The sequence below is a fragment of the Balaenoptera musculus genome, chromosome 2, assembly GCF_009873245.2.
Source record: "Balaenoptera musculus isolate JJ_BM4_2016_0621 chromosome 2, mBalMus1.pri.v3, whole genome shotgun sequence".
Taxonomy (NCBI): Eukaryota; Metazoa; Chordata; class Mammalia; order Artiodactyla; family Balaenopteridae; genus Balaenoptera; species Balaenoptera musculus.
The window spans coordinates 143,499,495-143,512,567 of NC_045786.1; the positions used below are offsets into that span (position 1 = coordinate 143,499,495).

At 52.9% G+C, this 13,073-nt stretch overlaps 1 protein-coding gene across 1 annotated transcript; it reads right to left on the bottom strand.

Moving 5' to 3' along the window:
- Window positions 1-968: 968 nt before the first annotated feature.
- Window positions 969-4,289, bottom strand: CCDC177 (coiled-coil domain containing 177). Its single transcript, XM_036844646.1, has 2 exons — window positions 4,198-4,289; window positions 969-3,332 (listed from the first exon to the last, which is right to left on the bottom strand). The coding sequence occupies exon 2, from the start codon at window positions 3,302-3,304 to the stop codon at window positions 1,208-1,210; it is 2,097 nt and encodes a 698-aa protein (XP_036700541.1). The 5' UTR covers window positions 3,305-3,332; window positions 4,198-4,289; the 3' UTR covers window positions 969-1,207.
- Between the last annotated feature and the right edge of the window lie 8,784 nt (window positions 4,290-13,073).

The following is a 13,073-nucleotide window of genomic DNA, read 5'->3' on the forward strand; positions in this document are numbered from 1 at the left end:
GGGAGAGGGACACAGGAATGTCAGAGGGAGATTCTCTTTTTCCTCACGTGGGGAAGGAGAGGAGAGGAAGATACACTGCCAACCGTAGTGAGCACGACCCTCACAGCAAAGAGGCAATTCCAGCTCTTCTGCCACCACAGTAAAGTAATTGCCCTCAGAGCAGTTGTGATGATTCCTTCACAGAGGGAATCCGACACCCCAGACTCTCTGGGGCCCACTCTTGGGACTGCATCCAGGGCTGGAGGTTGAGGCAGAATTGGCCTGGGCAGGCACATAAGGTAGCTCTGCTTCTTAAGGCACGGCTGCTGTCTGCGAGGAGTGGGCTCCACATTGGGAGGTGGCCATCAGACACTGCCTCCCCTAAAACTACCCTGCAGGAAAGCTCAATCGGGGCAAACACTGCTGCCTAAGGAACCCGCCTCCCCCGAGGGGCTGGGGGCTCCCACTAAAGCGAAACAGCATCACCAAACCAACTGATTTCTTGTGTCACTTGGGAGAATGAGGGGGAAAAAACCCAAATTGATCATTATTTGCAGATGATTGTCTAACTAGAAAACCTAGGGGAATCAAGGGAAAACCTGTCAGAAGTAAGACCAGAATTTGCGCGAGAGGCAGATTAAAAGTCTAGCACACAAAAATCAATAGCTTTTGGGTCACTTGAGTGTGGCCTAATACCTTGGAAGAGCTGTGCTTTTCTGCAAGGCCTCCGAGCTTTGTGCAACTTGCCATATGTTAAAAGAGGAAGGGGAGCCAAGGAGATGCCTCGTCCACTGCAGTTCCCGCAGTCGCCTCAGACACCAGTATGTGAAAGATGCCTGGGGTGACTACTGCAGGAGGGGGCAGTCACCTCTGCACTGTCTCCTTGCCCTCCCCTTCCCCAGCCTCGACCCAGACCCTTTCTCCCAGCACTTTTCTTTTCCAACTCAACAGACACAATGGGAACCTTGGCAAGGACCGGTGCAGGAGCCACCAAGGTTGGATGTGGTCAAAGACTGTGCTATGTCATTTCCAAACGAAGTCAGTTTTTAAAAACAAAGGCGGCGGACTGAAAGGTCTCACACGTCGGTCCTCTCATTGCCTCATTAGTCAGAAGCCTGGCGACGCTGCGGTGCCGCGCCCAGACTGGGGACTCCCACGGTCCGGTCAAAATGGCCAAAAGAGGCCCCGCGGGGCTGAGCGGGGCACTCTGGCCAGCGCACGGCGGCGGTCATTTACGGTCCAGGCTGGCGTGCAGCTGGGCCTCGCGAACCATGCGATCGAAGGAGCGCGTGTTGGTCTCCTGGCGTACCTTCTCGCGCACGTGGAAGGAGGCCCGGGCTGTGGAGCGGGCGCTCTCCAGCGCGCTGCGCCGGTCCCGAGACAGCTGCTCGCTGCGCTCCAGCTTGCGACCGATGGCTTGGAGCAGCTCCCGCCGGCGGCAGTCTTCGTCCCTCTCCACCTTCTCCTTGTTGGCGCGCTGGGCCCGCTCCTTCTCCATCCGGCTCTGGCCCACGCGCCGCGCCTTCTGCTGCACCGCCTCCTCGGCCGCCTGCGCCGCGTGCTGCAGCCGCCGCTCGCCCACCCGGGCCAGAGCCTCCAGGTGTGCCTGATGCTCGCGCTCTTTGCGCTCGGCCGCCTCCTTGGCCCGCCGGCCCTGCAGCTCCTCCCGCCGGGCCCGCTCGCGCAGCTCGCGGGTGCGCTGCTCCACCAACTGCTCGTAGTTCTCCTGCGCGCGGCCCAAGCTGGCCTCCAGGGAGCTCTGCAGGCCCTCGCGCTCCTGGCGCTCCAGCCGGGCCCGGCCTTGCAGCAACGCCTCGTGGCGCGCCCGCTCCGCCCGGCTTAGCTCCCGCTTCTCTCGCTGCAGCTGGCCCTCCTGACTCTGCTTGGCGTGCGCCGCGCGCTGAGCGCGCTCCCTGCGCACCTGCTCGGCCCGCTCGCGCACTTCCTGCTGCCCCTCCTCCCGCTGCTTCAGGTTCTGTTCCTGCTGCAGCTTGCGGAGTCGGTCCTCCCGGGCCGTGCGCTCCGCCCGCTCCCGCCGCAGCAGTCCCTGGCGCTCGGCCAGCTCCCGCCGCCGCTCCTCGCTGCGCTCGCACTGCCGCTGCCGCCGCCGCGCCTCCTCGTGCTCCTCGCGGCCCCGGCGGCCGCGCCGCTCCTCCACCTGCGCGGCCCAGGCTCGGCGGCCCTGCTCCAGGGCGCGCTGCTTCTCGCGCTCCTCGCGCTCCCGCCGCTGCTCGGCGCGGACGCGCTGCTGCTCCCACTGGCCGTGGGCCGCGGCGCGCTGCTCCAGCAACAGGCGCTCCTCCTGGTGCCGCGCCAGCATCAGCGCCGCGATCTTCCGGTCGCGCTCCGGCACCGCGCGCAGACCCCTCTCGGCGCGCACTTGGCGCACGATGCGTTCCACGTGCTGAGCCGTCTGTGGCGAGTGGCTCAGGTCGCCGAGGCTGAAGCTGCGGCCGGTGAGGGGAGCCAGGGCCAGGGCGGATGGGCGGCCCAGAGGGTTGGGAGCAGAGGACGCCGACCCCGCCGGGCAGCTGTTCCTGGCCGAGGCCCGCGGCGGCCAGTGCAGCTCCCGCAGGCTCTCACCGCTGTAGGACGACGACGACGCGCCTGACTCGGAGCTCAGGGCGCCCTCCCGCCGGCGGGACAGGGAGTCTAGTGAGTGGCTTTTCCTACCTGCCCGCGACCCCGCGGGCGTAGGTTGGGGCCGGGCCGGGGACGGGCTGGAGGAGGCCTTGCGGGCGGCGCGCGGTGCGGGCGAGGCCGGGAGGCTGGCGCTGCTGCAGCTGCTGCTGCTGCCCGCGCTCGGGGCCGAGGCCGCGGCGGCCGCGGGGCCCAAAGGCGTGAAGAGGCGCCGCTTCTCCTCGCGCACGATCCGCTCGCGCTCTGCCCGGCACTGCTGCAGTTTGGCGCTCCGCTCCGCCTCGTAAGCCTCGTACAGGCCAGTGGCCACTCGCATAGAGCGGCCGGGGGCCTCGCGCACCAGGTCTGCCAGGGCCCGTGGCAGCAGCTCCACAGGTTTAACGGCGCAGCGGGCGCAGGCCTCTAGCGAGCGGGGGCTGGTCAGCACGTAGCGGCTGCCCTCGGCCTCCGGACAGTCGAAGTTGAAGAGGTCGAGGTGCAACAGCGGGGACTGCTCCCGCCGCCCGCCTTCTGCTGCGCACGGGACTTCAGCCTTGCGGGGCACCGCGGCGGAGGCCGAGGCCGAAGACGCCGCGGGCTGCGGGGCGCCCTGGGAGTCAGGGGGCACGGACGCGGCGGCTTCGTCCCCTCCGGAGCCTCCGGGCTCGGCTCCCGCCTTCTCCTCTACAGGCACGGGATCCACCATGGCTGAGCCCTGTCCCTTTGTGGAGGCTCTGCGGATGACAAGGGAGGACATCGAAGAATACATTTGAAAGCGGTTTCCCCCTCCCCGTTCATAGTCACCGCCCCCGCCCAAACTTAATCCGCTTTGGGATTAGGCTCAGAGGCCCGGTGGAATGTAAATCATAATACCGATGCCCTGAAACCCCAGCGGGCGGGAGGGTGCACAGAGAGCAGCCTCAGTCTCCCTCAGCGCCGGAGTGCTGGGCGGAGGCCTGTGGCCAAGCTCCCCTGGGCGTCTGGCCCGTTAGATGCATCTCCTCCCTGTTGCGAGTTAAAATGAAAAGATCGAGGTGCAGAGGCAGTAGCCGACCAGAGAGGCTCTGGAGGATTCCCGGCAGGATTAGCGTATTTGTTTCTAGCTTAGGCGGGCGACCGGGGATGCAGCTTTGCAGGAACAAAAAGGAAGAGGTCTGTTCATCCCCAGAGTGCACTGCTCTGAAGACCCCATTTGCCTAGGGAAGAAGTTTATGGTTGATTTTCATTTGCCAAAGGAGACCCAGGCGCCGGGCCCAGGGGTGATGGAAGGGCGCAGAGAAATACCTCAGTCCGAAAAGACCTCCCTGGGACGGGTGATCGATTCTTGCTCTTGCCTCTTGGACAGGGCTTGCTAGGAGCTGTGCCCGCCTTCCCCCGTCCCCCCCACCGGGTGTTTGCTAGGGACGGTGAAGGAGCTTGGGTCCTCCCAGATGCACCTAATCCTCTCTTCAGTCCATGCTAAAAGCGCGATGCACCTCAGTCTAGGCTCGGACACCCACCTGCCCCCAGATGTCCTCCGAGTCCCCCCACCGTATACAGCTGGGCTACTGGAGCTCAGCGAGCACGTCCGCTCCCGGGTCCCCCGGCCGGTTAGCTTACCGCACGTCCCGCGCGGCGGGCTTTTGTTCGCAGCTTGCCGCTTTCGCTTGCGCCTCTTCAGTCCCTGCGTCGGCGGGGTCGGATTACTGCCGGCCGCAGCCGCGATAGGAGCCCCAGCTGCCACCGCAGCCAACGCCAGCGTCTCTCCATGGGGCCCGCGCACACCCCAGACGCTACCTACCCGCGGGAGGGGGAGTGCGACAAGGTCTCCCTAAAATAACGCAGCTCTGCTCCCTTCCTTCACACTGATTCTTAAAAAAGGAAGCAAGCCGGGTTCCATCGCTGCTGCATCCACCGCCGCCTCTCCAATCGTGAAGGTACCGCAGGTCTTTCGACGGACCCCCCACGGGCGCCTCCTGGTGGACGCTCAAGGGTGTTGATTTGCTTGCTTATAGGGCAAAGGAGGGGGGGGGGCGGGATGTATATATTCTCTCTCATCAACAAACCCTGTTCTAGCGGCACCTTAACTAGGTAGAATGAAGGAATAGCTCATTCCTTCTCAAGGCGACCCTGAGGAGCAAACAAACTTGAGAGCAATAATTTGGTAGAACTCTGGCTCCTGATCCAAACCATGACTTTATTTTTTTTAAGAAAAACCAACCAAACACATTCAGATAGGTTTGAGGCAAGCAGAAGATGTGTGCCTACTGTTTAATGTAACATTTTAGGACTTCCTGGTTCCAGACAATACAAATTAAAACCAGTCAGTACCAGTTAATGAGTGCTATTTTGAGATACCTCCTCCCCACCTCTTCCAGTTTGAGTGGTAGTGGCCACAGCAGACAGATGGAAGGAATATTTAAGGGAGGGGGTTGGAGCGTGGGTGGGACATAACATTTAGAGAGCACTGTGAACTCTGTCCTTAATAACCTTGACATTGTCAGATAGGCAGTGAGGAGCAAGTGAAAGGCTTAAAGCAGGGAAATGACATGATTTGGCTTATACTTTAGGAACATAACTCTGGCAACCATGGGGTGAGGACTATAGGAGGGCCAAAGGGGGGCAGGAAACCCAGTTAGCTGGACACTACAGTCACCCAAGGCAGGAAGGATTGGGACCTGAGGGGGAACAACAGTAGGAGGCCTGGGTCTGGTGGGAGGTAAGGGTGAACAGATTCCTGAAATAGAGAGTAAAAGAAGCAATACTCAAAGGGAGCTTGGCTCTGGGGTGTGAGGGGTGGTGAAGGGGCAAGGATGACTTCCTGGAGCGATGAGGTGGGTGGGTGTACCACAAACTGAGAGTGTGGGTCCAAGAAGGAGGATTGGGTGGTGTGGAGGGCCAAGGAAGGATGGGTTCCTTTTAGGATCACTTGAGTTTGAGGTGGAGCCCCTCAGCAGGTGACTGAGTAAGTTGTGTCACAGGTCTGGACTGGAGCTACAGTTTAGCACGTCATCACCATATTTGAGGTTCCTAAAACCAGGAGTGTGAGTGAGATCATCCACGGAGGGCAGGCGGAGCAACAGGGAGGTGGGCAGGGCATTGATGGGGCTGCTAAAGGAAGAGGAGCCCATGAAAGGGACGAATAAGGACAGGCAGGCAAGTGTGGTCTCGTGGAATCTAATGGTAGAGTACTTCAGAAGGAGGGTGTGCCCCTAGTGTTAAGGCTGCAGAGGTCCAGAAAGATTTTGTCAGAATCAAATACCCACTGAAACTGGCAGTGAGAGGGTCTTTGGTGACGTCGGCAAAAATAGTTTCAGTATTGTCCTAGGAGCTGATGCCAAGCCACAGGAGGCTGAGGTGCAGTGGGAGATGAGAAAGTGAGAGTTACTGACTCTTTTGACATTTGGATGAGAGTGTTAAAGACTGTGAAGGGCTTGAGATTTTATCCTACTTACGTGCTAACAAGTTAGCCTGCCACCGGTTCACTGACGCTGGCAGAAGACATGAAACTCGTGGGTCAGAAACAAAGGACTTTGTTACTCATGGTACAGCAGGCAGCATGAGGTTTATGTTCTTGTTGGTCCCCTTTGCTCCCCAAGTCCCGTGGGGCAATGGAGAGGTGGGCTGAGATAGGTATTTTATATATAATGGGTTTGTGTCACAGCTGAGTGACCCTAAGCTTAGTAGATCCTACCCTTTTAAAGGGGACTGCTAGCAAACCTGTTTAAACTTTGCCCCAGAGGAAGGCATTATCTTTATTATCCTGGGAGAAGACAAATTTTACCCCTGACGTGGAGGGAGACTCTATCTCCGTCTTCCAAGGATGTTTGCTGCACAAACATCCTTGAAAAGTAGTCCAGAATAAAAGCCTTTACAAGACATGCAAAAATGCCATGAATTGCTCTCAATAGAGAAAAGGAGCTATTGGTCAGATGGCCAGTGAGAAATGGGGCTGGGATTTGGACCTGGCTCTGTCTAACCCTGAAGTGGGTCCCATGTATTATATTTCTACACCAAATTGAACATCTGGAGAGATGTGGATTCAGATGGAGATAAGTGGGGTGGGCAAGTCAACCTCTTCAAACCTCTTTACTTCGGTTTTCCCTTCTTTACAGAAGATCCCACTAAATTGCCTACCTCAAGGATTAATAATGTCTGCTATGTAAATGTCATCTTTGTCATTAAATAGAGACAGTATTAGGTACCTTTCAGGGTTGTTGTCAGAACTGGAAAGACTGTATGCGAAGTACCTAGACCAACACATTTCAGTAAACAGTGATAAAATTGTTGCTATTTATTTATTTATTTAAATTTTATTTATTTGTTTATTTATTTATGGCTGTGTTGGGTCTTCGTTTCTGTGCGAGGTCTTTCTCTTGTTGTGGCAAGTGGGGGCCACTCTTCATCGCGGTGCGCAGGCCTCTCATCATCGCGGCCTCTCTTGTTGCAGAGCACAGGCTCCAGACGCGCAGGCTCAGTAATTGTGGCTCACGGGCCTAGTTGCTCCGCGGCATGTGGGATCTTCCCAGGCCAGGGCTCGAACCCGTGTCCCCCGCATTGGCAGGCAGATTCTCAACCGCTGCGCCACCAGGGAAGCCCCTGTTGCTATTATTTTGATAAAGCTCATCTAATAGGTGTGATCAGAATAAGGACACGTGTAGTGTCTGCCAGATTTTAAGGGAAAGCCCAACAAATGTTCCACCCTTGATTAAGAAACGATTCTTCATCTGGGAGGGTCATGGAAGCAGCGGTCATGGGAAGGGGGCCCTAAAATAGGACAGTGACCTAGCCAGACAATTCAGCAAAACTGACTTGGCAATCCATGGGGTGCCATTGAACAGTCAGATATCTCTCACCTCTCATCTCTACGTGCCTTGGACATTTCAGGAGATGGGCTTCACACAGGTTAAGCATTGATTTCCTCCAGATCGGGAATCCCAGCCTACCAAAGATCAAGGGTGTTAAATCCAACTTTATTAAAGCAGCCCAGTTTGGGAACACCCACCTGTCCCTTATGAGTCGGGTAGTGGACATGGTGGGTTTAAGAGTCAGACAGATTAATCATTCAAATTCTGTCTCAGCCAGGCTCTGTGATTTGAGGCAAGTGTCTTAACCTCTCTGAGTCTCAGCTTCCTGAAAAGAAGGCACAATATGGAGTGTTATTTTGTCTTGCAAAGACCCTTAGAGATAATAATTTATTAAGTACCCCGTTAGATCCTTTAATATAATAGCTCACTGTCTTAGTCAGTTTGGGCTGCTATCACAAATTACCATAGACTGAGTGGTTTAAAAAACAAACATTTATTTCTCACAATTCTGGAGACTGGGAAGATCAAGATATTGGCAGATCCGGTGTCTGGTAAGGACCCACTTCCTGGTTTCCAGATGACCATCTTGGTGTATCTTCACATGGTGGAGGGCAAGCTCTCTCCTGTCTTTTCCTATAAGGACGCTAATCCCATCATGAGGGCTCTGTCCTCATGACCTAATTACCTCCCACAGGCCCCATCTCCAAACATCATCACATTGGGGGTTAGGGTTTCAATGTATGAATTTGGTGGGTGGGGGGGGGACACAAACACTCAGTACATAGCACTCATCTAATTTGGACCAAAAAAATACAACATAGACATAATCTCCGTTTAAATTCCTTTTTCTTAGTCTCCACCACCCACCTCAGCTCTGTGCATTCATTCCCCTTCCTTTCAGTGTAATCCCATTCACAGAACAGAGATGACTCAATCTAAAGTTCTAAATCAGGAGTTGGTAAATGATGATCTGTGGGTCAAAACCACTAGGTATTTTTGTAAATCAAGATTTATTGGAACAAGCCAGGCTTATTTGTTGACTTATTGTCTATGCTGTTTTTCATGCAACAATGACAGAATTGAACAGTTTTGACAGATCATATGACTCAGAAAGCTTAAAATATTTACTATCAGGCTCTTTATAGAAAAAGCTTGGCAACCCTTATTCTAATTACTGATAACAGCTTGTGCCGGCTATGAGTTTATTGCCTTATACCTCCAGATTCACCCATCAGTGCTCGCTCTGGGATAATGGTCTATAAGCATTTTCTACTTGACAGTGGACACAGTGCTAAGGTTTGCCAGCAGAGCGAGCTGCAGGGTCCTTGCCGGAGGAAGGAGGCTTCTCTTCTTGGTTCCTGTGTGCTGTGCTTTCTGCTTTTTCTTCCTCCTGCTCCGCAGTGAGTGGTGCAGGTGTGTGGGACTAGCCTGTGGCCCCCCCTACTCCAGCTGCATACTCAGAGCAGTCCCTTGGCAACCTCGCAGCCCTGGCCCAGGCCCGCTGACCGCTTTCCCGTGGCTTCCTGAGGCGGACACCATGTGCTCGGAGCCTTGAGCCTGTGCTGTCCCCCTACTCCCTCTCACCAGCCTCTGTACACCTGTGCCCGTGACGATTGTTTCCTGTTCGCCCAACAACTGCGAAGCAGCTCTGCCCCAGACTTCTTCTCTGCAACCCAGTGGGCTGTAACCACACCCTCTCCAATGAGGCAGGGGCTCCCCTTCCCAGTTGTCCTTCCTTGAGGACTCTCCCTCAGCCTTAGGGAACCTTTGAGCGTTCTCTTTATATCTTTTTATTTACTCCCTTTTCATAGCTTAGTAACTTTTTATATTAAGCTCCCTCTGTTTAAATTACTGCGTGGTTCCTGTCTCCTGATTAGACACAGGGTAATACACAGTGTAAAGTGTAACCGTTCCCAATGCTTGAGACTAAGGCCTTAAGAAGAAATTTATGAAACAAGCCAGCAGGTACAGGTAATATTTATTAAACATAAAGTGCTCTCTTTCATACTTTATTGAAATAATATATGTTCATCAGAGTGGGAAATTAAAAAATAAGAAGGAAAAAAATTACCTGTAGATAAATAATCACCCAAAGCCCACCAGCTCAGTTACACAGCTTGGTGTGTAGGTGGCAGGGACTTATAAGTTATGGGAGGACAGGTCCGTGTCTGTTGCTGCTCACAACTGCTTAGGGCCTGGTACATTGCGGGCCTTCCTGCTGAACGCATCAGCGAGAGGGAACGGGGTCTAACTGGTGCTACTTTGCCCACCGTATGTCCCATGAAACTGGCCTTGCCAAGATATTTTGAGCTATTAGGCCACTTGGATGAATCTTTAGAGCTAAGTATCTTAAGCAGGTGATATTCATGTTTGAGGACTGTCCTGTGCGACAGGAGACCCCAACCTGCACTAAACCATGGAGGTGCGTCAGCAAGAAAATCTAGAGGGAGTCTTACAATTAATCTAGTGGGGTTTTCTCTCACTTCTGGAAGGGCCATACTCATTCCATTTTGTATGATACTGGAGAAGTGTCCTCATTCCTGAGTATGGCCAGGCCCTGGGGGCCCCCTGGGCATTTTGACTATGAAACGTTTATAGGTCTACTCAAAAGAGGGGCTACTGCTCAGGAGCCAGACTTGTCTTCGGTCTCTGCCTCTCTTGCTGGGTCGTCTGTCTCTGGTATGAAGCCACCTGCCTGCACAGTGCTTTAGGCCCCTTCTGTTTTCAGAGGGGCTACTCTGAAGGTATAGCTCCTGTTCCCACAGGCCTTTTCCCCCACTATCTGGCAACACACACACACACACACACACACACACACACACACACTCCTTTTTTAAAAGACGGAAATTCTAACACCAAACATTGTGCATCACTGCCTTCCACAATGTCTTAGACAGTCATCCTGATGTTTGTATTTGGAGATTCAGAGATGAGTCATATTCCATTACTGGAAATGGTGGCCCCTTTTTTGCATGTTTCTCTTGAGGATCAGGAATCTTCCACCAAGCTCCTTGTTGCCCATCCAAATGTGGCAATCAATCACACAGAACAAAGAGTGCATTGAAAAGTTATTGTTAAAAAGCACCAAGCTGAGCTAGGAAGTCTGGGAATACTGAGAAGGGTAAGACCGTCCTGGTCCTGGGTGCCAGTTGAAGTAACAGTACCCAAATATTCAAGAAGTTAAATAATACAAGAGATCAGTCAGTTATAAGACTTGGTAAGCAACCTAAAAGAGTGATCACAAGACAGAATGTGATTAATGGATTACTATTGAGTGTATAACTAATTAGTTATTACTACTTACCATCCAGTGTTGGCTAAGTCCTTCTACCTCTCTGAGAATGATTTCCTTTCTTGACTATATTAGTTTGCTTGGGCTGCTATACAAAATACCACAGACTGGATGGCTTAAACACTTTATTGTCTCACACTCTGGAGGCTAGAAGACCAAGATCAGGGTGTCAGCAGATTTGGTTTCTTCCGAGGTCTCTCTCCTCAGCTTGTAGACGACCGCCTTTTTGCTGTGTCCTCACACGGTCATCCCTCTGTCTCTGTTTTCTGTGGACTAATCTCTTCTTATGAGGACTCCAGTCATGCTGGATTAGGGCCCACCTTAATGACCCCACTTTAACTGAATTACCTCTTTAAAGGTCCAATTTCCAGTCACATTCTGAAGTCCTGGGGGTTAGGACTGCAATATATGAGTTTTGAGGGGACATAATTCAGCCCGTAACATTGGTGAAATGGAAATAATGATTCCAGGCTATCTTCAGTCATTCAAATATTGATTGAGTTCCCTACTGTGTGCTATGCACTGGGATTATAGTGGTGGAGCCCTATTGTCATGGAGTCTATAATGGGAGAGATGATTATAGACTGCTGGGAAAGAGAGAGACTGCTGGGAGAACATCAAATCGGGCAAGAGATGGCCCTGGCCTGGAGTAAGGCAACAGCGGTGAAGACAGAGAGAATAGAAAAATGTTAAAGATATTTATGAGCATCATAAATTGGAGAGTGATTAGGTGTGGGGTCAAAACTCTCAGGATGCTGGCTTAGGCAACTGGATGGGCAGAGGGTAGTGCCATTTGCTGGGATGGGGAATGCAGGAGGAAGAGGAAGAAGTTTGGGGCCAACATGATGAGTTCTTCTTTGGACCTGTTTAATGGCCATATCCCTCAGGCGTCTAACCCAATGGTTGAGAGCATGAGCTTCTGAGTCCATAAACCTGGGTTCAAATCCCAGCTTGTCTGTGTCCTGGCTGTGTGATCCTGGGAGAGTTAGTCAACCTCTCTGAACTGCCCTTTGTTCACTATAAAATAGGTATAGTAGTATCTCCCTTATAAGGTTGTTGCTGAGAATTAAATGAGAGGAAATATGTTCAGCACATAGCACAGTGTACCCATGTCGCTGGCACATGGTAAACACTCAACAAATAGGGACTTCCCTGGTGGTCCAGTGGTTGGGACTCTGCACTTCTAACGCAGGGGATGCGGGTTCAGTCCCTGGCTGGGAACTAAGATCCCACATGATGAGCGGTGCAGCCAAAAAAAAATTTTTTTAATTAAAAAAATCAGTTTAAAGGCCAGAAGAGCAGAAAATATTTTTTAAAAAAAACACTCCACAAATATAGTATCACTATATGGTTACTAAATTTGGATGAAATGACAAGCAAATCCAAGCTTTCTTTTGGCTAATTTCCTTTATGCCTCTAACTTGGATTTCAGTTCCTCGGCTCCATTTGGAAACATTGCCCTCTACTTATTTTGCTTTTTGTTCCTGGAGATCAGAGGATTTCCCTGATGCTCAGCTCTTTAAAAGAGCTGATGGCAGGCAGGATTGTTGTGTTTACTGAAGGCAAGTTTTGAGGAGGGAATGCTCCACACTCTGGCCACCAGGTGGTGCCCCTCCTCTGTTCATCTGCTAGTGATTTTTTTTTTGTCTGTGTTGGGTCTTCGTTGCTGTGCGTGGGCTTTCTCTAGTTGTGGCGAGCGGGGGCTACTCTTCGTTGTGGTGCGCGGGCTTCTCAGTGCGGTACGGGCTCTAGGCGCGCGGGCTTCAGTAGTTGTGGCACACAGGCTCAGTAGTTGTGGCTTGCAGGCTCTAGAGCTCAGGCTCAGTAGTTGTGGCGCACGGGCTTAGTTGCTCCGTGGCATGTGGCATCTTCCCAGACCAGGAATCCAACCCGTGTCCCCTCCACTGGCAGGCGGATTCTTAACCACTGCGTCACCAGGGAAGTCCCTGCTGGTGGTTCTGGTGCTGTCCTCTAAAGTGAGAAACCAGGACCAAAAGCACCACACCAAACCCGTAAAACCCAAGGGGTGTCAAAAGCACTTGAGGGACAGTTCTACAAGGGAACTTGAGGAAAATATCTTCCTCATTTTGGCCATAGGAATTGACTGGTACCTACAATTCTCTCAGCAGGCCATGCCATTTCACGCTTTGGCGTCTCTCTGCATGTACCCTTTGCCAGCAATACTTGTTTCTTGCCCCTTCGCCTCACGAATTCCTTCTTGTCTAGAAAAACTCAGCTCAGATGTCCTCTCCTCAATGACACCTTCCCTGATTGGCCCTTCAGTCTGGGTTGGACACCCCTCTACCGGGCTTTCTCCACACCCTGAGCCCTGCATTTGAATGGAGCTACAATATGTATTTTTAAACATTTTACTGTAGAGAACTTCAAGTATTTAA

Excerpts from the sequence above, each read along its gene's own strand:
- CCDC177 (XM_036844646.1), bottom strand. The coding sequence starts at position 3,304 with ATGGTGGATCCCGTGCCTGTAGAGGAGAAGGCGGGAGCCGAGCCCGGA.